Source organism: Sphaeramia orbicularis, chromosome 10 (genome assembly GCF_902148855.1).
Source record: "Sphaeramia orbicularis chromosome 10, fSphaOr1.1, whole genome shotgun sequence".
Classification (NCBI taxonomy): Eukaryota; Metazoa; Chordata; class Actinopteri; order Kurtiformes; family Apogonidae; genus Sphaeramia; species Sphaeramia orbicularis.
In genome coordinates this window covers 35,045,506-35,069,350 of record NC_043966.1, presented here as the reverse complement: position 1 = coordinate 35,069,350, position 23,845 = coordinate 35,045,506, and the positions used below count along the sequence as shown (strand labels likewise).

Genomic DNA, 23,845 nt, shown 5'->3' with positions numbered 1-23,845 from the left:
TAAATACAGGAAAATGGCTGATTTTCACTGAAAAAAAGACAAAATACAAAGGATAATATTATAATGAATGGTGATAAATCACATTGGAAAGGTTAAATAGAGAGAAAAATTAATTTGGGAACTGCCTTAAAAGTAGCACTGGGTCTTTATGGGTTAAGGGAGTTTACAACTAAAGATGATTTCCCTTTAGAAAATTATAGTCAGGCCTTGCAGATGGTCACACTTAATATTTGTATCATTCAGCCTCATACACTCAGAGAGGCTGTTTATACACATAGAGCAGAGTCAATCAGATAACGTCAATTATCAAACAGGCATACGGTATAAAGAGAAAAACATTAAGTGGCGTGGGGAGTGAACATATTCTCTTTCGGTCTATCCTTTTATAGCTATTCAGATGCTTGCTTTCTCTCTCTCTCCCCCTCTGTGGCTCTATCTCTAGCTCCCTCTCTCATATGCTACCTGCATAATTGCCTTTCCCCTCCACTGGCCGCGGGGGAAGTGGAGCTCTCACAACGTTACCGTGGTAATACTGATTGATGGAGTCGATACTTGTGCGGTTCCAGAACATCGAGCATCGCCGCACACAGACATGACAAATTTCGGGGAACAAATTATAATGGCCTGCATCATGATTAATCCCCTCTGGGGAAATGGAAATATTGTGAATACCTATGAACTCATAGAGGACATAGAACTGTACAATAGAAGCAGGCTCTGGGGGCTTTTGTATCCATTGTCTAGCTGTTACAGACACAGTGGAAGGATGACGAGGGAAATTCATGGCTAGGTCCTGACAATAGTGGCCCGACAATGGGGGAAATGAAGTAAATGATAAATAGTTCAAACTCCAGATGTCGATTTATGGTGACATGATTAGACATTAGTCAGGCTGTCGGACTGAAATTATTTTCATCATTCTTTTCATGACTGTAGAAAGGCAGGTGTATATTATATGTTTCCCATTAACCTGTACATTACCATATTTATAGGCAACATTTTCTGACCCTGTGCACTAAGTAGACAAACACAGTTACATATTAGGTATTGTAGCATCATAAGGTGTTGTGCGTGGGTGCTTCTATGAAACTGGTCCCAAAAACAGGACATGGGGGCTACAAATTCAAACCAGATGTAGACTAATTTTATGAAGCAAGTTTGGAAGCACTTTGGGTCTAATTTAAAAATAAATACTTACTGAGATAAAAGAGAAACTATTTTTCAGATAAAACACATTTTTATATTATTTTACATTATATTTAATACAAAAATCTGCATGTAACACTGTCAAAAGGACACGAAAACTACACGCCACTATTTTTTTGAATATCTCTTTATTCTTTCACAGGTACATTTTGGGAATCAAACTAATTATGCAAGGCAGAGTATTTCACTGTTGCAAAATCATTTGCGATTTACATGCGTTTAACTGGGCAGATTCTGCATGTGTGGACACAATGGGTTACATACAAAACCTGTAATAAGACTGCCAATTCATAAAAAACCCACATGTCTGGATTAGAAAAACCATTAGGGTTGACAAATTGAACACAATGTCTTTATTTATAGCACTATATAAGACCATTTCAAACCATGTGTTCCTGATCAAATGCACTGACACCTAGGTAGCTTTTCCTGTCCCAATTTTGGTCCTATTTTTGGCCCTAATATTTTATTAAAAATTCATTAATTTTGGGATGGCTTAGAGCAAGAATATAATTTTTTTGCATTTATCTGAGGTCATCATTAGGTACAGGGTGGAGAAGCAAAATTTACAATATTTTGAGGCAGGGATTGAAAGACAGTGTATGACCAATTAGTTTATTGAAAGTCATGAGAATTTATTTGTCACAAGAAAATTGACATAATAGAAAATGTTTTTATTCTGTGTGTCCTCCTTCTTTCTCAATAACTGCCTTCACACGCTTCCTGAAACTTGCGCAAGTGTTCCTCAAATATCGGGGTGACAACTTCTCCCATTCTTCTTTAATAGTATCTTCCAGACTTTCTCGTAATAGTTTTGCTCATAGTCATTCTCTTCTTTCCATTATAAACAGTCTTTATGGACACTCCAACTATTTCTGAAATCTCCTTTGGTGTGACGAGTGCATTCAGCAAATCACACACTCTTTGACGTTTGCTTTCCTGATTACTCATATGGGCAAAAGTTTCTGAAAAGGTATGGATAATAGTGTTAGGTATGATTATGACATCAATATATGTTTGGTTTCAAAACAATTGACGTAGTGCCTGCTGAGAAAAAACAACTAAATGTTCATTGTAAATTTTGCTTCCCCACCCTGTACATCCTGGGGGGATATGTGTCTAAATTTCGCATTTATTATTGGGTCTAAAAAGCTGGTACCAAAATGAACCCAGTTTCAGAGAAGCACCTGTATGGAAGTAAAATATCAATAATTACAGTAATTTATTGGAGAGAAATGATGAACTGGAAATTGTACAGCATTGTTAAAGATGAATCTATGTCAGAAGCACAAACCAAAACAATTATACACATGCAGCCAGTGATTTATACATCTATCTACTTCATCAATATTTGGATTATGGTTTATCTATAAGCTTTGTATGCTGTGTTTATCACTGCCTGCTGGAAGCCAAATAGTCCCTCAAGGATGGCTGCTAGCAGTGCAGCTATAGGTGCATTTTTGCTGTACGTACAGAAGACGAATGAAATGTTCCTTCAAAGAAACAAGAGCCATCAGATAAGAACATTTCCATTAAAGACAAGTCAGTCATAGCGCTGTTGCTCTCCTTCGCTGGTGCCAGCTGTGCATCAAAATATTGCAGCTTTTAGAGACTTGATTGAATTACTTTTGAAGCCTCTTCAACATGATAAACCTGATTTTCTGTGTGAAAGCCTTGCAAACTGGCACCGATGTTTGGTTTTGCATTTAAATATACGATGGTCAAATTCAATTTCCAACCGTGGTTTAATTACAACTTACAAACCAGGCTGCTTGTTTTGCCTTAATTGCCTTACTGAAGTGAAATTGTCTTCCACGTCTTAGTGAAGGCACAAGATTAAAGCAGGGAAAAATTATCTTAACCAGCAAAGTATAGGTTTCTTCAGACATGATCGTGATGATGTTGAAGGACAAGTTACAACAATAACTTTAAGGGGCACAAATTGATATGTTCCCTAACTTTCTCACCGTCTAATCATTGTGAATATCAAGGCTGTCTACCCTGTGTGAACGTTCTGCCTCCGCTAACAAGCATTTAGGATCAATCAAAACAAATTAACGCTGCGCAGGACTAACAGGGTCAGCCCAAATGAGATCAGACGTGCTTACAGGGACGGTCAAAGGGAAATAAATAATTAACGGCAACGCGAGCTGTCAATCTGGCTGTCCACTGTTTATTGGTGAAGTGTTTTCATTAGAATCAGGCATAAATTTCAGACTAACAGAGGGAATGGTTACATACTATGATTACAGTCTGTGTCAATTGGACTGAACAAGAGGGAATGAAAACATACAGCTGGAGCATTATTATTATTATTTATTAATTTATTTAGTCAGATACTGGAGTGTAATTATTGAACACAGCTGGTATCAGTGCCCTAAAAGGAAGGAAGAAGAAGAAGAAGAAGCATCCCCTCAGGCCTGGATGAGAGTTTTCATTTACAGCAAAAAAGAACATTTTGGGTGCAATGTAATTAATTTTCTAATCGTGCAATCCCTAAAACCTTTGAGGCTGCTTGGTTTCTCTCTCTTTGTTACACACACACACACACACACACACTCAGACACACATGCATGGCTTAGCATCATGGCTCATGTGTTACAGTATACATTACAGGCGATGGAGCTGACAGTTCCTTCCCATGAAAGCAACCACCCATTACATATTTGCCCAGGGAAATCAGTGCAGGTCCAATCAATTTCAGTGTTTATGTGTGAGTGTGTGTGTGTGTGTGTTTATGTCAGCAGCTCAAACCTTTACTGCCGCAGCTGCACCGACTGCTATGAGCTCGTTAAATCAGCAGCTCTAATGATCTCAGTCGCCGCCTGATGCAGACCGACTGATACTCTGGGAGAAAGTCTGGAAAAATGGGAGGGGGTGGGGTGGGGGGCGTACGCAAGAGGTGGAAAGGTCACGGAGGGCAGACAAAAAGAGAGTGAGTGCAGTCAATAAAACAGCACAACTGGTGACATTTTATAAAGTACGAGGAGGAAAACTTTTTTTTTTTTTTTTCCCCCTTAACTTACTTCCACAAGCTCAGCAACTCATCTCTACACTTTTTCCCATTCACAACAAAAATCTCTTGTAAGCAGAGTAAACATTCACCCCCCGAAACATGACTCCCAGTCAAACCAGACAGAAAACTCATACTTGTTAAACATGGAAGCCTCTCCTCTGCTGTGCACATTTCTTCGCTTTGATCACTTGGCAGAACTGTTTACAGCGACAGTGAAGCAGACACCCTCCTCTGACACATATACACCCCACCACCACCAACAACCCCCTGTGAGGTGTCCTGCAGCTCCGTTGGAGAGTTATAATTCAGTAGTGGGTTAGGTAGAAATAGTGGACCGCTGCCGGCTTGTTTGAGCAGCGCAGATCAGACAAGTGTGAGTAATACAGGTGAACGTGGCCACTGTTACTGGGTCAGCAAACCAGGTCACACACACACACACACACACACACACACACACACACACACACACACACACACACACACACACACACACACAGGTGAACACTGTAAACTTGCTGTGATGTCCACTTTATGCACCTGCTACAACTGAAAATGTTACTGTAATGCAGATTCTTTCATCATGTTTAATAAAATAATAAATAGAATGAAACTGATAGAGCTGAAACGATTAATCGACTCCAATCAATTTTTAAAAATTGCAAGAAAAAGTGTAATTTTCCTAAATCAAAGCTTCATTTCCTTAATTTGTATGCCGTTAAACATTGGTTGTGTTTCACACGGACACTTATTGTGATGCACACGATGCCAGGATCACCTCAAAGTTGTATGTTAGTTACATGAAGTGGTCAGAAGGTTGTTGAAGACAGCAATGAATAAATTGATTGTAGACTTATCTGACTCGTTTGTATATAATTTAGTGTATATTTTATACTTTTATGTTATTGTTGTTATTTCTATATAGACTTTTTTATATATGTCCTTTTACTTTTATACTTTTGTGGCTGTTGTTTCGGTTGATTCTAGAATAAGAGACAAGTTGTTTGTCATTTTCAGACATGTCTGTTTTACATTTTTACTACATTTTTTGATCATTTAAAAAATGAATTTAATTGAATCAAATCAAAGAAAATAATTAATAGATTAATCGATTACAAAAATAATTGATAGCTGCAGATCTAGATACTACATTTCCACATAATGTTCCACTGAACTGCCAGTCTTAACACTCAATTCTCATTTGTTGATTAGATCGGATTTTTTTTTGTTTGGCTGTTCACATTATTTAAAAAACAAAATGCGGCCTACATGAGATTTCACTGTGTATCAATGTGAACTGGCTATGAACGACATGCACAACAGCAGTGGTTTTGATGCCATATCCTCCAATAGAAGGACTAATACACACACCGAGCACACATCCATTCATTGTGTCAGAGTCTCTTCCACCTGCCATCGGGTTAAGGACACGGACACATCACCAGGTCATCACGGGACTATATAAACATGTAAATGAACCTTCTTGCTTCTTACGGTGCTAAAAACTGCACCACCTAACCACCCACACACAGAAAATACTTCAAGTAAAAGTTGTGCATTCAATACCATACATTTAACTCAAAATATTATAAGAGTTATCAAATTTCATTGTGCAGTAAAAATATCAACCTTTGCATTTTATTATAACATATGATGTTTCTGGATTCATGGTACTTCTAAATTCAAGGATATGTTATGTTTTTACTGCTGTACATGTTTAAGGTTGAGTTCATTTGAACTACTTTATATTATTACAGTCCTGTGCAGAGTTGTGATGAATATCTGCCAAGAGTAACATAAGATAAACTCTAATCTGCACATTCAGAGGTCACATTGGAAAAGATACATACAGAAGTGATCCTGATGAGAGCGTGAAAAGATTAGATTCCATGCCTTTTGTGCTGTTAGAGCAGTCATGAAAACAAGAAAAAACAAACAAACAGGACCACATATGAGTCATTCATTCATTCATTATCTGAACCAACTTTATCCTCACTAGGGTCACGGGGGTCACTTGAGCCTATCCCAGCTACATAGGGGCGAAGGCGGGGTACACCCTGGACCAGTTCATCGCAGGGCTGAACATATAGAGACAAACAATCACTCTCACATTCACATCTATGGGCAATTTAGATTAACCAATTAACCTATTATGAGTCAAATGGGATAAAATTTCAGTCGCAGTCTGACCATAGCCAGAGAAATCTAAAATATCTTTTATCTATTTATGATCATTCTTGTCACTGAACCCATGAAAACAATGATTTCACCCTAATACCAACTGAGCATATTACAGCAAGTAGAAATATTCATATTAACTTCAAATTTACTTTAACGTTTTCATCATTAACTCATTTTTATGGGTCACTGGGGACATGAGTAACATCCACCAGGTTTTCAGTGACCTATTTTAGGGTTGGGGTTACATTTGAGCCATGTTTTTACAGATGTAGTTCTGACTGTGCTTTAACCACATGATAAATATATACTGTAAAGTGTCTCTCAGATAAAATCTCAAGCATGCGTCTTTGTTTTACACCTTCTCTGTAATAACCCTAACCCTAAATTAGGATTAGGGTTATAAACTGGGTTAGGTTTAGGGTTAGGCTAACAACAGAAAAGGTGCATTAAACTATTTTTAATAGTTTCTATGTTTAACCTATGACTGGAACATAGCCTTAACGGTATCCTGCATGTTTTAGATGTATCCCTCTTCCAACACACCTGATTCAAATGATAAGCCTATCATCAAGCTCTGCAGAAGCCTGATTTCGACCGTCAGGAGTGCTGGAAGAGGGAAACATCTAAAAGATGCAGGATACCAGCCCTTGAGGATCTGAGTTTGACACCCCTGCCTTAACCCATGAAGACCCAAACATCTACCACTGACCAAAACCATCTACTGATGTAAACTGTTTAACCCTTCAAACCCTAAACCTAAAATAGTTCACCTGGATTTTTTTTTCTTCTTATTTTGACAATAAAAAGGTTAGAAAATATGCTGTGATTGAGTCCATTTGCCCATTTTTCCAGAGTACTTTTTTCCCCAGATCTTTCAAAATCTAGCATTTACAAATTACTGCATGTTATAATACTGCTAAAATGGCGTCTTTTTCAGCTCCTAGTACAGGCATGAGTGAAATTACCATAATGACCCAATAAAACCTATGCATTAAGCACAGTGTCTCAGGTTTTAGAAACCATTAGAATTTTTCCAATTGCACACACAGTGAAAGAGTTACAACCATCCAAACTGCGTATGCACAGGATGTGTCAGCGATGACATGTCAGGTTTTAAAGAGTTAATACCTGTTGATCAAATAATCCTGTCAATCCATGTAAATAATTGGTGCATAATGCAGTTTTTCATCTTTTCATGGTCATCAGATATGACCCATTTGGACGTTCAGGGGTTCTGTAGTGAACATGGAAACACCGTCATCTTCTACAACATTTATTCACCAGTAAAACCCATGAAGTTGGATCAATGACAGTGGATGGACACACTTGTGTTTACATTCAATTAGTGATCGATTTTGCTTTAAAAGTCACGTTTTCTTCAGTTTTTTCTGTTTTTGATTTAATGACTGTCGGGGCCTAGACCTCACGGTGAGAAAGAAACACAATAAGCATGTAGATTTTCATGAATTTATTATAGAATAATGTTTCAAATTAAAATGAACAACCAGCAATAAGCACAATGATCAACAAAAGATTCAGAGAAAAAGTTTCACTGTTTGGTCAAACAGGGTGCTCTTTTTGCTGGAGACTGGACACAGACAACTAAACGCAAAGATCCTTTATACTGTGTAAGCCTCAAAGGTATGTTTACCTAAGTTCCATAACATGTCCTACAGAAACTGTTCTTAACTAGATTTGCTCAGTATATTCTGAATAATAAGGACAGAGTCTAAAATCATCAGAATGACAAGTACAAAGTTTAGACAGAATGCTTAGACAGAATGAATCAGCACTAAATCATTTTCCTTCTACAAAGACCCTCTGTTTTAATCTGAGCTTTTATGAACATCTACAGATCAGTAAATGAAATATAGGAAAATACCAGTTTTTCCACAAAAAAAATAAGAACACAAAAGATAACACGACAATAAATGGTGACAAATCACTTCAGAAAGATTAAATATATAGAAAAAAATCATTTGGGAACTGACACAAAAACAGCACTGGGTCTTTATGGGTTAAACCACTTGACTCAAATGTGAGCATAGAGTGGATGTTAAATAGTTAAAAGGTTATTTGGAAAATTGAGATGAATAATTTTTATATGCTGAATTTTGACATTTTGTTGTTATTATGGTATCATACAAAAAGTCTATATCCACTATCCACAGTTTAAGCTAAAATGAAATCAAGTGATCCCTTTCATGGAGCGATGAGACCAGAATATTGACTACTGTTCTGTGAGATGGTGAGGGGTCATAGCAACTGCAGTGGGAATTGTTTTTTTGGAACAACCAAAGGACAAAATAGCTCAGTCCTCATAAAGCCACTTGAAAAAGGGTCTGTGAGTTTATGAAGGTCACAGTACATTCTAGCTGCTAAAATAATCAATTTCCTTTTGAGCTTGAAAATCCCTTGTGTTTTATTGACCCATATCTTTCAAGTCACAGAGCCTATTCTCTGGTCACCTCAAGTGTTTTCGTGCCAAAAACGGCAATGGCAGCAATGGGGCGATCGACTGAGGTAAGACCGAGTACATTCCTGTTTGGACGTTCGATGGAACTGGAGTGCCTCCGTTTGCTATTAATAAAATTTTGCATGTGCGCATTTGCTGCTTCTACCTGCTCCAGCATTCGCCATGTTGATTTCTGTCTTTTGTGAGCGGATACCGATGTGTGTCTGAGAGCAGAGTGCTGAATTTGTGCTTTGCTTTGAAGGACAAGGAAGGAAGGAGGGATGGGAAGCCAATCTGTTCCTCTGCAGATTAACTCTCTCATTCCAGACCTCTTTTTTCTCCAAAACACCCACTATCTCGAGTGTCTGTCTTCCTCCCTCCTCTTCCCCCTTGGTCCTCTTTCATCACTCCTACCAGTTTCTCCCTTATTGCTTCTGTATACTCTCTAGCTCTCTTCTCTTTCTCCTTGTCAATCATGCGCTACCTGCACGGACTCTGGTGTGCATTTGTGTGGGAGAGTGGTGAATCTGTAACTGTGGAGGCGGGGAGAGATCCACCCTGTGTTCAGAAGCATCTTTCTGCCAAAAAAAAAAAAAAAAAAAAAAGAAGAGGGCCAGAGTGAGAAACACTAAGGGACACACCAAAAAATACAACAACACCCCAGTGCCGGTGGTGAAAAAGAGAAAGAGAGACCACGGGCTGAGAAAAGACGACAACCGGCACTGCTTTTGGCCTGGGTCGCTGTGAGAAGAGGCGCCCACTTTTCACTTCATTCACTGACTGGAACTAAATAGAAGAAGGGAACATTGTTTCCTGTCCAATTAGCCAGGCATCCAGCCGCTTCCTGTCTTTGCTGTGAGTGTGCAGCAGAGGCTAAGGGAAAGTGATTACAAAGAGAAAGAGACAGAGACAGAGAATGAGGGCATGAGCAAGAATGAACAACACACCTTCACGACCCCTGGGAACTCCATGTTTCTCCACCCCCCAGTCAAGGTAGAACAAGAAGAGAGCAAGAAAGAGGTACGATTCAATATAGAAGGAGAAGAGAAAGAATGAAGGGAGGAACCTTGGGTGGTGGTGGTGGTGGTGGTGGTGGTGGAGGAGAGAGAGAGAGTGAGAGAGAGAAAAAACCCTGTGGGAGATCTGCTATTTCTCCCACACATTTCTCTTTTTAAGTTAAAAGCCAGTTTTTCTTTAATTGAATTCTGTGCTGAATACACTAAAAAGCAAAAGAGATAGGAAGACAGAGAGACTTGGACAGGTTTAGGAAGGGTGAGGTGGTGGAGATAATGCAGTGCAGCGGGTGGCGCAGGGTTGGATAAGGAGAGTCAAGAGGAGGTGTACGAAACAGCATGGGTGCTAGCACACTGCATGCTTTCATTAGCACTCTAAATGCTAATGAATAAGTTCAGAGCTTTGAAGATACAGCTATGTTAAATATGCATGGACTATCCAGCACAGTTCATACTGGAGAGTGAAGAGAAGGGAGAGGAAAAGAAAAGATGGAATGATGGGAAGAGATACGGAGAGAGGAGGAGACACAAGCCTTTCCTTTCCTCTCTTTCCTTCCCTCTCCTCTCCTCTCCTCTCCTCTCCTCTCCTCTCCTCTCCTCTCCTCTCCTCTCCTCTCCTCTCCTCTCCTCTCCTTTCCTTTCCTTTCCTTTCCTCTCCTCTCCTCTCCTCTCCTTTCCTTTCCTTTCCCCCTCTTGTCTAATGGGACATAATTTCTTTGTAATGGCCATACGAAATGTCGAACAGCCTCGTGGAGATCCTTTAAGAAAACCGATGAAATGAGAATAGCTGCCTTAATTGTCACAAATAAGAGTTAGCATGACTTTTTGTAGTGCCGTCGTCCGCCCTTCTCCCCGCAGGGACAGATGCAGAGTCAGTCATTAGTGTTAAGTCAAAAGACATTAAGCCAAGCTGCTTGTGGTGCAGTAATGACCCGGCAGTTTGAAGGGATGACAACAGCAACTAGGGACAAATCTCAGTGGAGAATGGCTTCATTTTCTACCACCCGGCAGGAAGGGAAAGTGTAGTGTTTGGTTTGGGAAAGCGCTGGACAAATACATAACACATAAGCTTCCACACAGCCCCTCTTAAAAAAAAAAAAAAAGATTATATATACATCACATTAATATTCGTTGAATATTTTTGCACATTTGACACCACTACTTTGCTGCATTCTTTGAACCCTGCAACACAAATTGAATAAATGCATGTGTAATGGCTGTTAATTGACCGTTACAATCTGCTGGTCATTAACAGGTTAATGGCTTTCCATTAATACCTCTTGCAAAAGTGACAGGGGGACTGAGGTGCTTCTTCAATTTGATTTCCAATTAATATGTATGAGTAGACCTGTGTGAGAGAGATGATATGAAGACACATTATCGGAGCTGAGCGGAGGTGACAAAGCTATCTGATGACTTGGCTTAAAGAGGAAGTGACCGTACTATTAATGGTCTCAATACTGACACAGCAGAGCAAAGACAAGAGAAGGAAAGAGGAAGAGGGTAAATGGGAAGGAGACAGAGAGATTGGGTCTAAAAACAGGTGTGCAGGTTTTAGGATGTAACGCTGGATAGGTAACTGCTGAAATATGCTGATGGCAAGCATGAGAGCCTGTGAATCCACTAAAGTTGGATAAAAGGTTTAAAAGTTGAGCGCAATTTGCATATGTAGGCAGAGGAGGGAGCTAAATAAGACCTTACATTTCAGCATAAATCCAATGGAAAGCATTAAATTGCAAGGGGAATACTTTGATGTCAAAAATGCAGTGCTTACTGTAACATATTCCATGTAAATGACAACATCACTAGTGAATCTACTTTTTTCCTCCCGATGTGTTGATATGGATGTTAATGACCAGCTATTTGTCTACTCATAGATGACAGCATTAAAGCACATTACTTCTCCATCTGTACTGTTGCTCTCTGTGTTATGAATTATGCTGTTTAAATGGGTTCATTCCTTTAGAAGAGAGCTCTGGGCAGGGTCTGTGGAGAGGCATCTAATGGCAGCTAAATGAATTCATGCCTAGATAAGGCGTAGGCTGCAAACACAGCAAAGCAACAACAGCTGTCAGAGACGGAGAGAGACTGAGAGGGAAAGAGAGACAGGGGTAGACCAGAGCTGAGGGGAGAGAGGAGTACAAAGATGTAAAAACAAATGGAGTGTGTGAGCAAAAATGAGGAAAAAATCTGTGCTGTGCTATCTAGCCTCTCAACAAGTGAGTGAGGTGGTGTGTGGGAGAGAACAGCACACAGACTGACATTAGTTGTGAGGAAATCTATTGAGTTCCACAGCAGGCATTATTCTCTAAGTCAAGAGACTAAAGCAAATAAAGAAGGGGGAGTGATGGATGTTGTGAGTTTAAATTATCTCCTAATGCAAGGTATTTGTTGGTGCTAACATTTTGAGAGGAATGTTCAAATTTTCAGAAAAAGGTACATTTTTGCAAAATGAGAGAAAGAAAAGCTTTTGCTCTCTGTTTCTCCGTTTGCGAGTGGCCCTTAGCCTTTGTCATTCTCTGTTATGTCTAAAAAAGGAGGAGAGCAAGTCAAAAGCATGAAACAGGATGGAGTCTATTATGGTAAATGAGAGACCTTGGGCACAGATTTTTGCCTCCTAAAGAGGAGACATGTTACATCACATGACTGTTCACTAAATGACTGAAAACATTTTGAACTCTACCTGAATGCAGATTATACACAACACTCACAGACTGTATCATATATAGCTCATTTATTTAAATATTCAAGTTTTTGAAAAATTATTTTATGTGATTCCTATCATCTTCTTCTTAATGTGAGACAGGTGGATTGGTGCCCTAGTGCCCTCTATTGATGAACCTGTAATAGAAAAAAAACTAATGAAAAAGTTGCACATAGTCATGTCTATATCAGGGTAGAGACTGCGATCTGGTAGGATCGGCGATTCTACCAGTTGAGACTCTGATCGTAGTCTCTACCAGTAGAAACTCCGATCAGAGTCTCTACTGGTAGAAACTCCGATCCTGCCACTAGAAACTCCGATCGGGTTAGGGTTAGGGTTAGGGTTAGGGTCAGAGACTCTGATCGGAGTTTCTACTGGTAGAGACTACGATCGGAGTCTCTACTGGTAGAATCGCCGACCCTACCAGATCGCAGTCTCTACCCTGACATCTATATTATAAAAGCCAAGTGACCTCTGTGTGCTTGTGTGTATGTGTGCACACAAAATCACACAAAATCCGGAAAGAGCTGCAATTTAGCATACTTATGTATTTTTGGTCAAGGAAAAGACTAGTGAAAACGGCAAGTTGATAGGACCAATATTTTTGGAGATATTAGTAATTTTGGAATACAATAGGATGCAATCAAGTTGCTGTACTCACAACACCTCGGCGGTGACTGCTGCACAAATGCGGTACAGCACGCATGAATATACAACAGCATAAAAATGACCAGATATAGCACCCATGGATCCCCCGGGTCAACGAGCTAGTTTTACTACACTATATATATTTACTTACGAGTAAGACTGTCCATCAGACTGGCCTCCTCCTTCACAGAGGATCTGCATTGCTGTTGTCTTTCCTGAAACACAGTCAAAATAAGACCTAGGTTATCCACTGTGACACCCACTGACACACAAGACAAATGTAAAACTGTGGTGGACATTTCTGATCAGACACAGAAATGTTGACTTACATTTAGAGATGACTGCATTTCCTCGTCCTCCATCCATTTTCTTCTGCTTTATCTGGGTCCAGGTCGCAGGTGCTGAAACGAAAAAGAACAAGAAAGTTGTAGATTAAATCCCCTTGTACATGAGCTTTGACAACATTAAAAAATATGAAATCGAAATGAATACATGACCTGGACCCATTGTGGGTCCCCAGCCCTATTGTCAGGTCCTGACTGGACTTGACACCTGTGACATCAGGTCTGCATCTGGACTGGTCCTGTTCCTGTGGTATCTCTCCCCGGGTCTGTAACAAAAATTATGAACAAAATGAACAAATGAGCCAAAAATATAGAGAAAATTATCAACAAAAATACACAAAAATGACAAAGATAGTCAATAAAATGAACAGCATTTTTCAAACGAATCAGTAAAATGTGTCACCTATCTGACTGCAGGGGTTCCACAGCTGCAGACCTGGTCTGTCCTGGGTCCACCGCAGATGTCTCTGATGTCGTCAACACCCACATCTAGAAACATCAATACACAATCATTAAACACTGTGTGGATGTAGAAGAGTTGATTTTATAGTGTGGTTTTGCAAATGGTTATCCACTGTGACACCCACTGACATAACAACACAAATATACAACTGTAGAGGACATCTGTGATCAGATGCTTAAGACCAACACGCTGACTTACATGTTGAGACAATGTCTTTGTACGATTGATGATCCAGACCAATGTCCACTGGGTCTCTTCATACTTCCTAGTCCTGCTGCTGAAAAACACAAAAAGCAAAAAACAAGACAGTAGTAGATGAAATCACACACTTGAACTTGTCCTGATCTGTGGCTGGATCTGGACTAGTCCTGCTCCTGTCTTCTGTGACCGAGGATTGGACCACAAAGGCCCAATCCGCAAAACACCAGACCCTTCTGCTTCCCCCTGCAGGTGGTGGGCCTACAGGACGATGGGCCCATGTCTCAGATTCAGATGGGCCCAGCCAGACCCGGGATAAGGGCAGGCCACCAGGCGCTCACCCACACCCCAACCCCAGGCCTGGCTCCAGGGCCGAGTCCCGGGAACCCTCAGACCAGATATACATTACCTTGTTATTTCTTGCCATGAAGGGTCTTCTGAACCGTTCTTCGTCTGTCCAATCAGGGGCCACCTGAGAGCCAGCCCCCTGCCCTCCACCTCTGGCGAAGGGTAGGGGACTGCATTGTTGGCTCAGACAAATCAGGGGCCACCTGAGAGCCAGTAGAAGAGGTCCCCTTCCCTCTGCTTTTGGCTCCCTGGTGGCCCATGACTGTTTGGGCTCGGCATGCAATCCCCTGCCCTCCTGCTCTCAGGTGGCCAGTCATGGGCCACCTGAGAGCAGAAGGGACGGGGGGGCTGCTCTCAGGTATTACTGCTCTCTCCCTATTAAAACATTAACTCCACTTTGTTGTCCATACGTTTTAAAAGACTGAGCCTATGATCCGACTGAATTAAACAGATGAATTAATATTATTTAATTAATGTTGTTGGTCCAATATGATGAGGTTCTTTTAGCTTTGCACAGAAACTGACCATAGAAATGTCCTTCAGAGGGCTACAGTTGATTTAATGCTTGGAGTACATTAGAGCCAGCACTTTTTTTTTTTTTTTTTACATATACTGTACTCAGTAAATTACTTTAATCAGTACTTCTATTTTTACTAGACTTTTGTACACAAGTATCTGTACTTCTACTTAGGTACTGAATGTGTACGTTTGTTCATGTTGCGAGGAAATCTACACAAATTACAAATGTAGTACAAAGTTCATTAGCGTTTAAATAATTCATCTAATATTCCTGATACCCCTGATATAGTCTATGATTGTTTGGAAATGGTTACCATTACATTAAACTGACCTAAATGAAGTGCTGAGTGCAGACATACATGTTTTGTTTTTTGGTCCCATAATCTGCCAAACTCCTCCTCTCTTCTGATAGCTTGAAGCCATTTTGTCCTCCTTTGTGGTTCCATTTTACTATTTGGTAAAATATAAAACTTTAATTGGGATTTTTTTTTGTTCATTTGTAGTGAAAAAGGGCACATAGCAACTTTTCTCCACTAATGGCAGACACTGTTGTTTTTTTAACCTTTATTTCAAAGATTACAGTTAACAAAGATCAAACATACCATCGACAAGGCCACAAGAACATACAATAATCTTAACATACAAAAAAATACAAAGGGATTCTTATACATTAGTTCTCTGTAAAAAGTTGCTCATATAGTTTGACAGTCTTATCACATTTGGGGAGTCTATAAGCTTAATACTGCAAATGTACTGTTCAAATTCAGCCAGGAGTTTGTGTAAACTGGGGGTCATTTTCAGCACTTTACATTTATGGATATGGAATTTACCAAACAATATTAATAAGTTAACAATATACTCAATGCTGCTCTCTTGGTGAATAAAACATGTAATAACAGACTTACAATAAATTGCAATGGGGTGTTTGACTTTACACAATATATATCTTTCCAATTTAGTCCAGAGGGTAATAGAGTGGTTGCATTAATAGAATAAGTATATCAAAGTTTCAGGCTCATTATTACATAAGTTACATTTATTTTCTAGATCTAAAAATTTAGAAAGATATGCATTAGTGGTATATACAATGTGTAAAATCTTGACATGAATCTCTCTTAACTTATTGTTGATGTAGTATTTGTATGGTAATAGCTATGCTCTTTGCCAATCAATATATGAAAAGACATTGTCCCCAAAAGTTTTCCCTCTTGGAGTTATTTTCTGTGTTTCATAGAATGTGTTTCTTATATGTTTATTCTTGCATTTAGAATCCAAAATGTCAATACCATTAATTATTAAACGAGACTCTATTCTTATCACTTGGAGATGACTTTTCATAAGAAAGCGTAGACCATGAGGGATAGCTTTTGTTACCCAACTGAATTCCTTATTTGTTTTAGGAAAAAGATTTAATAAGAAGAAAACGTTCACAACTAAGCATTAAACCATTGTTGTCAAAGAGATCATACACATAAATAATACCTTTATCAAATCAATTCTGATTGAATATAGATTTCTTCCCAACGGAAATGTCTCCGTTATTCCAAATAATAATTTTATGAGAGGAAAAATTCTGATTATAATGTAATTTCTGGGCCAAGAGAGCTTGCTGGTAAAACGTAGACAACTTTGCAGGAGCCTGCCGAGGGATCAGGTTCTGAAGAGAACGGTCACGGAGACCACAGTGATAGAAGCAGAGTCCAGGCTGTGGAACAGGTGCTCCTTGGCCTACATGTGCCTCTGGGACTTCTTCAGCTTTTGCACCCTTTTCCTCAACAAGTACATCCTGTCGTTGCTGGAGGGGGAGCCGAGCATGCTGGGTAATTAGGACAGGTACCAGTGCTTCTCATTTTCTGGTGTACAAGAGCGGAAAAGTAAAGCTGAACATCCAGTGTGCTCCTCACCCTCAGGTGCGGTTCAAATGCTCTCCACCACTGTCATTGGTTGTGTGAAGATGTTGGTCCCCTGTTGTCTGTACCAGCACAAGTCCAGGACCAAGTACCACACCAACCTTACCATGATCATGCTGTTTGTCTAACTCATGAGGTGAGTCATTTTCACAGTGATAGACTGGGTAGAGAGCAGGACTGAGACTAACCAAAGCTACCTATACATGCCCTCACACTGTAAACTATGAGAATACTCAAACATAATTATCAGCACTTGCATTTCTCTTGTATGAAGAAATATAGTGGGTTGCCTCCACAGAGTCGACCATGTTTGTACAGCTGCTCAGAATTTGTAATTTTGTCTAGTTCATAGGAGGTTGTATTCACTAGTGTTAAAGTGCATTTCTGTTAGCTCTGTCTGAGGATCCCAGTCAATAGCCCCTCACCTAAAAAGCTTACAATGAAAAAAAAAATACATCTCTAACAAGGGCCCTTAGCATTTTGTGCTGCCACAAAAACAGAGGATGAGGCAGATGGAATTCAGCAGGTTTCCATTTGCATCTTCACCACCAGATATGATTAAGTATCACACACTGAACCTTCGAACCTTCAAAACAAGTCATGATTCTCATGAACAGAACTCAATTTGGACTCAGTCCTGTGGTACAATGTTTATTGTTTATTCCACTGTGCAATGCTTGTTTTCTTGCTGTTGGTAAGTTAGTAATTTCACCGCTGCTTATTATTATTATTTGTAGTATTATTAGTATTAGTATTACTTACATACTTATATGACTTGTATATCATTGTTTTGACTATTACTGTTATCACTTTATTGTAACTTTTATTCTTTGAATAACTACCTAACTAAGTAGTACTAGTACTTTCCAATGTGCAATTGCAAGTTTTCACTCCTGTCTTTTATACTGTTTTACTATTTTTCGTCTAATCTAATTAAATCTAATCTAAAAGCAGACTAGATTTACAATGGCCACATTTAGAACCAGTAGCTTATATAATGGTGTAATCTGTGGCGAAAAGTACATGACAGAACATTTGGAATATAAGAATTATAATAACAACAGTAACAATTATTTCCCTTTTGTTTCGTTGAGGTTCATCACTGTGGTTCTGGGCCTCCTGAGCCTGAAGAATGTGGTGGTGTCCTTCGCAGAGATGGTGAAGAGCTCAGCTCCCATGTTCACTGTTGTCATGTCCCGGCTGATCCTCGGGGAGTACACAGGTAGATGACACCAATGATGCATCTGGCTGTTTGGGGGAGGGGATTCAGGGTGTCAGGTTAGCATGTAGTTAACATACGGCGTGTTTCCACCAGTGGTGGGCGGATCGACGTTGGTATTGATATTCATCGATACCAGTGTAATGAGATCGATACTTTAGTTTCAGTTTCTCTGCTGCCACTGTGGATTCATCGTCGAGGCGGCTGTCTGGGTCTATGTGTGTAAGTACTGGGTGCTACCAGTTTAACAGTTTATGTTCTAGCCAGGCAGGCGCTCCTGGCTCCTCCTCCCCTCTTTGTGATTTAATGTTGTACTGTCACGTGACTCAGTAGTCCAAGGTAGGCAAACAAACAAATGTGTAGCCACTAGCCGACCACGAGTCCACGGTGACCCGGCCAGTATTATTTGCACAGAGACGCAGAAAAAGAGAGAGAAGTGCCATTTGGGTATATTTTCAGGCAGAAAATGACAACAGTGCTACCTGCACTAGTTACGATAAAGGTTTTCAAATACAGCAGCAACACTACAAATCTATACAAACACATGACGGGTCATACCAAAGAAAACAGGGAGTTTTAGAGATGGAGAAAGGAGGCTAATCCTCTGCCCCCTGGTACCGACAGACCCACCCACAGGCACAAGTCTGGTTTAGGCAGCATTAGTTACAAAGTGCATCTGGTTATTTGTTACTTTAACCAATTCAAAAAGTATTAATTCTCGTAAGACCTCAAAATAATATCTATCCACTTGTCATTTATTTATATGAATACATTTACTCGAGTTGAAACAAATTCAAACAAAACTAAATAAAATATGTCTCAGATTTAATGTAAATTAATTAATTACTCTTGCACTGAAGAGGAAAAAGTTTTAAATCTTTTATTTGTTGTAAAAGTTGTTGCTGTTCTATTGCACTGCAAGTTTTATTTTTGTAATTCACTCTAAACTTTGCCCAAATGTATAGTGTATATAAGGGCAGCTGTGGCCTAGATGGCTGGAGAGTCGGCTTGTGACCGAAGGGTTGCCGGTTCGATTTCCTGGACTGCCAGATAGTTGTTGGCTGATGTGCCCTTGAGCATGGTACTTAACCATCCCCATTTGCTCCCCGGTGCCTGACATGGTGAGTCCACTGCTCCTAGTATGCAGTGTGTGTGACGCATGATCTAGTGACGGGTTACAGGCAGAAGATAAATTCCAGTGTGTGGTGCATGTTATGTGTGTGACAAAGTACTACTGACAAAATAAAGATTCTATTCTATTCTATTCTATTCTATTCTATTCTATTCTATTCTATTCTATATGCTGTGCTATATTCATTGCAATACTTTTAACATCAGATTAATACCACTTTTTATACTTTTATCACATATTTTATTATGTGCAATATTTATTTATGGATTTTTCTATATTTTTATACTGACTATTTTATCGTGTTTATAAGTGTTTTATCCGTGTGTTTTTTGTAGAGACCAATGCATTGTCATTTCGTTTTTATGTTACATCTATGATGGAAATGTGTAAAAGACAAATAAAGAATCTGAATCTGAAATATCCGTCTGGGGTTTTAACTAATGAATTATCCAAATAAAAAAAATCACAAAAACACTTGAAGGTCATGACAATTCACTCAGATTTGGCAATGTGATCACACATCCATCTCAATTAATAAAATGTATCAGTATTGGCAACACTGGCTCAGTATTTACTTGGGGTTGGATCGATACTAAATCTTGCCCTATCACCCACCAATAATGCAATTCATTCATTTCATCCCAGAAAGATGTGTACTTTGCTAAACTGCTGCTGACGTGTTGTCATGCTTTAGCCCAGAGCAAGAGGAGATCTGCCGGAGGGGAGAGAAATGGAGGCAGAACATGTACCAACAAATGAGGAGAGGGGCGGCGCGTCAGCGATGGAGAGGAGGGTAGAAAGGCATTTATGTATGATGGATGAGAGGTGGAGAGGGTTGCAGACTGTCAGATGTTCCCTTTATCTCTCTTATGCGTTTTTGATACGCAGAGTGAGGAAAGGTTAGACAGGAGGAAGGTGGGAGCGTCGGGGAAGGGAAATTGAAGGCGGCAATGGAATAAGGAGAGGGTTGGAAATGAGGAAAAGGAGGAGATGCTATGTTGCCAGCACCTCTGTTCATCTTTAATGAGGCCAGGAGGAACATTATGCAGATGAGTGTTAATGGAGCGTGGACTGTAGCCCCAAAGCGGGGTCACCAATCACCAAATCTTCCTTCTTGTCCTCCTTCCCACCCACCTTCTTCCTCTGTCCTCCTGTGTCCTTACGTTCCCTTCTTTTTAATTTTCCTCAACCTACCTGTTTTCCGCCTCTTAATCGTCCTTCATCCTAATGTTGGCTTCTCCGGCCCATCCTCATCATCATGTTCTCCTTTCTAGAAGCCAGACTGCGTCATCGATCTCCGCTGGAGACACGCCGGCTGATCAGAAGATGAATAGGGCCCTCATGATGTAAAGATGAGATTCGCTGCAGAAAGCATGCTTTAAAACAGTATCTGTTGAGGAGAGGTGAGGGAAGGAGAAACAGGGCAAATGCAAGTGATAAAGAAGGGAGGAGGGGGTGAAAGAAAGGTAGCTGTGAAGAGGTCTCAGTGTGGTGGAATTTCGAGGACTGCTCCTGAATGATGGCTCATCATGCTTCATCCTGTGCGTCATATATAATTGCTTTAAGATCTGTTCCTATGGAAACTGCAGTTCTCTTTTAAGTTGCTGAGGGGGGATGTTTCATCACCTTTTCTCTTGGGGGTTGGGACCAGCGCTACATGTATGGTTTGGATGAACACGCTGTATTAGGAAAAGCTCACCGCGTCTCAAAGGACAAGCATCACAAACCGGGAAAAGATATGAAAGCAGAGTCGGATAAAGGCGTCTCATTTCATATACATGGAAATATTGAATGCATAAGTCACTGTCACAAGACAATAGTGAGCATAAAGAAGGGATGAATATGCATCGGGTGGCGTACGCATGAACAGCATGTGTGAAATTGATATGAGGACACAATAGTGAGGCAAAGTCTGTTTAGCCTTGGAAAAAAAAAAGATGTCTTGATCCAGCTGCTGTATAGTGCATGAAGATACAGCTGTATATGCACCTAGAAGCCAAAAACATAAAAACCAGTGCATTACTAAGACCGTTTGCTGCATTCTTACACATAGACTGGAGATGTTATTTAGATGGTATAAATTCCTTCCTTATTGCCTCTGTGAAAGCTCATTCTTTTATGTGTTTTTTTTCCCACTACCAAGGCATTTACTGTTATGAAGCCGTGCCTTAAAGTGATGCATCCAAGTTTGCTGGTAATTTGGGCACAAATGATAACATGTTTCCTTTCAGGTGAAGAAAAAAGAAAATATAAAACACAAAGTGAAAATATTCACCCCCACCATGGTGTTTTTCCTTTTTTCACTGTAATACAACCCAGAATTAAAACTGATTTTACATATTTATTTATTTAGGGTGGGGGTGTATTGTTTGATTTACACAACAGGCCTAACACTTTGAAGGTGAAAACTATTTTTGTTGTGACACAAACAAAAAAAATCCGACATCTTGAGTATCGTGCCTTGAGCCTCTTGCTGCATTTACAGCTGTAAGTCTTTAAACATATGTCTCTTTAGCTTAACACATGCAGCCACTGGGATTTCTGAACATTCCTCAAGGCAAAATTGTTCCAAGTTAGATAGGTTTTGCTGGAGTAATGTTAAAGTTATGCCACGGATTCTCAATTGGATTAGGGTATGGGCTTCGACTGTATACGGTACAACTCCAACACATTAAAATGTTTCCTTTTAAACTGCGCCAGTACAGCTTTAGTAGGATGTGTGGGGTCACTGCTGGAAGGTGAACCTCAACCTCAGACTAAAACAAGTTTTCCTCCTCCTGTCCCGTCTATAGCGACATCCATTTTTCCTTCAATCCTGACAACATTTCCAGTCCTTGTTGATGAAAAGCATCCCCTCGGCATGATCTTGTCACTGCTGTGATTCACTGTGGGAATGATGTCCTAGGGGTGATGGAATGCGTTTGTGGCAAAAAAAAAACATTCAATTTTAGTCTCACCTGACCAGACATCCTTCTAACACATGCTTTTTTCTTGTTTTAACTCCAAATGCTACCTAATTTTTGCCTAATATACATCATGCCACTGGCCACCAGCTGCTAGAGCCATGGTTGAGGTCATGCTCTGTATTTCCACAGTGTCCAGGGCCTTTATTTCTCCCAGTTGCAGATGCTACCAGGCCTGTATTTGAAGGGGGATTATATCAGTGGAAAGTTTGTATTTCTAATTTTAGTAGTTTAATGAGTCGAAATTATTGCATAATTCACATTTGTGATGCTGAAAGTACCGCAGTGTGCTTTTCTGCTAATGCAACAAATCCATAAAGGTTTGAAAATAACAGCTTGCACACAGGGGATAGAAATTATTCATTGTTCAAGAGGGTTTTTTATTGTGCAAATGCTGCCTTCCTGCCATGCTTGTAAGTTTCCACAAGTGACAGTTTTACAGAAACGTACAAGACACAAACATCTGCAGTTAACTGAGATTAGACAATAACACTTCAGGTGTTTGCAAACAGCCAGATTATATTGTTGCATTTATTATATTAAACTTAAAGTGAACATTGTGCTTAACCAGCTTTTATTTGTTGTTTGTCTCCACCTCGACATAGGCTGTTATTCAAGTCTTGGCTTGTAATTTGCTGTGGTAGTTTATGTTGTTTATGTTATGTTACATTATGAAATAGAGGATTTCTCTTTCAAATAATATCTAATACTTACATTTGGCCTGATGTTTCTTCTGTAAGCCTAAATCTTAACCTTGATCCTAGAAATCATGGACTTTTGCTTAAAGTTGGATTCCAAGAAAAGGGTTGGTGTTATGTTTTAGTGGGTGGACCTGTCTTGTCTTGTTTGCAGTAGTGCTGTATTCCTTCCATTTTGTTGCAGTGGATTTAATGGTGCTCTGTGGGATGTTGGCTCTAAGGTTTTTCTAATAACCCAACCCTGACATATACTTCTGCACATCTTTGAGCTGGTTGGACTGCTTGTCATGTACCTTATTTAGTTGAATTGCAGGGTGATACGTAAACTGAAAGACTGGTATTTCATTCATTTCCCAAATAGCTGTGTAACAGAGCGGTCATGGTAAATAATACTTGTGGACTGGCTGTTTTTATTCAACTATAGGACAGTTTTTCATATGGCAAATCCTTCAAGAGCTTCTTCTCATCTAATCATTTATAGTCTCAGTAGAGGTGAGGAGAATCCTTGGTGGTTTCTCGGGCAAACAGTGATTGTATCTGCCTCTTGTCTTTGCAGCCCTCCCAACTTCAAATTCCCTCCCCATGAATAGTGCATGTGTCACCAAATCATTTGTTGGTTAACAGAGAATAAGGAGGCTGATATGTGGCAGGCAGGATTACAAGTCTCTTAATGATGTCCCTGTTTTTACAGTCTTCCTATTTCCAGTGTTACTGTCACCCATGCATTAATTTTTTTCAGTTTTGCCACTGTATGAAGGCAGCGGTTCATGTTTGTATACAGGGTGGGGAAGCAAAATTTACAATGAACATTTAGTTGTTTTTTCTCAGCAG

General features: G+C 39.8%; 1 protein-coding gene across 1 annotated transcript; it reads left to right on the top strand.

Moving 5' to 3' along the window:
• Positions 1-14,888: 14,888 nt before the first annotated feature.
• Positions 14,889-19,638, top strand: LOC115426845 (solute carrier family 35 member E2A-like). Its single transcript, XM_030145075.1, is given in 5 exon segments — positions 14,889-14,931; positions 16,694-16,912; positions 17,003-17,138; positions 18,097-18,224; positions 19,187-19,638. Coding segments are annotated over 5 exon segments (552 nt in total). The 3' UTR covers positions 19,213-19,638.
• The last annotated feature ends 4,207 nt before the right edge of the window (positions 19,639-23,845 follow it).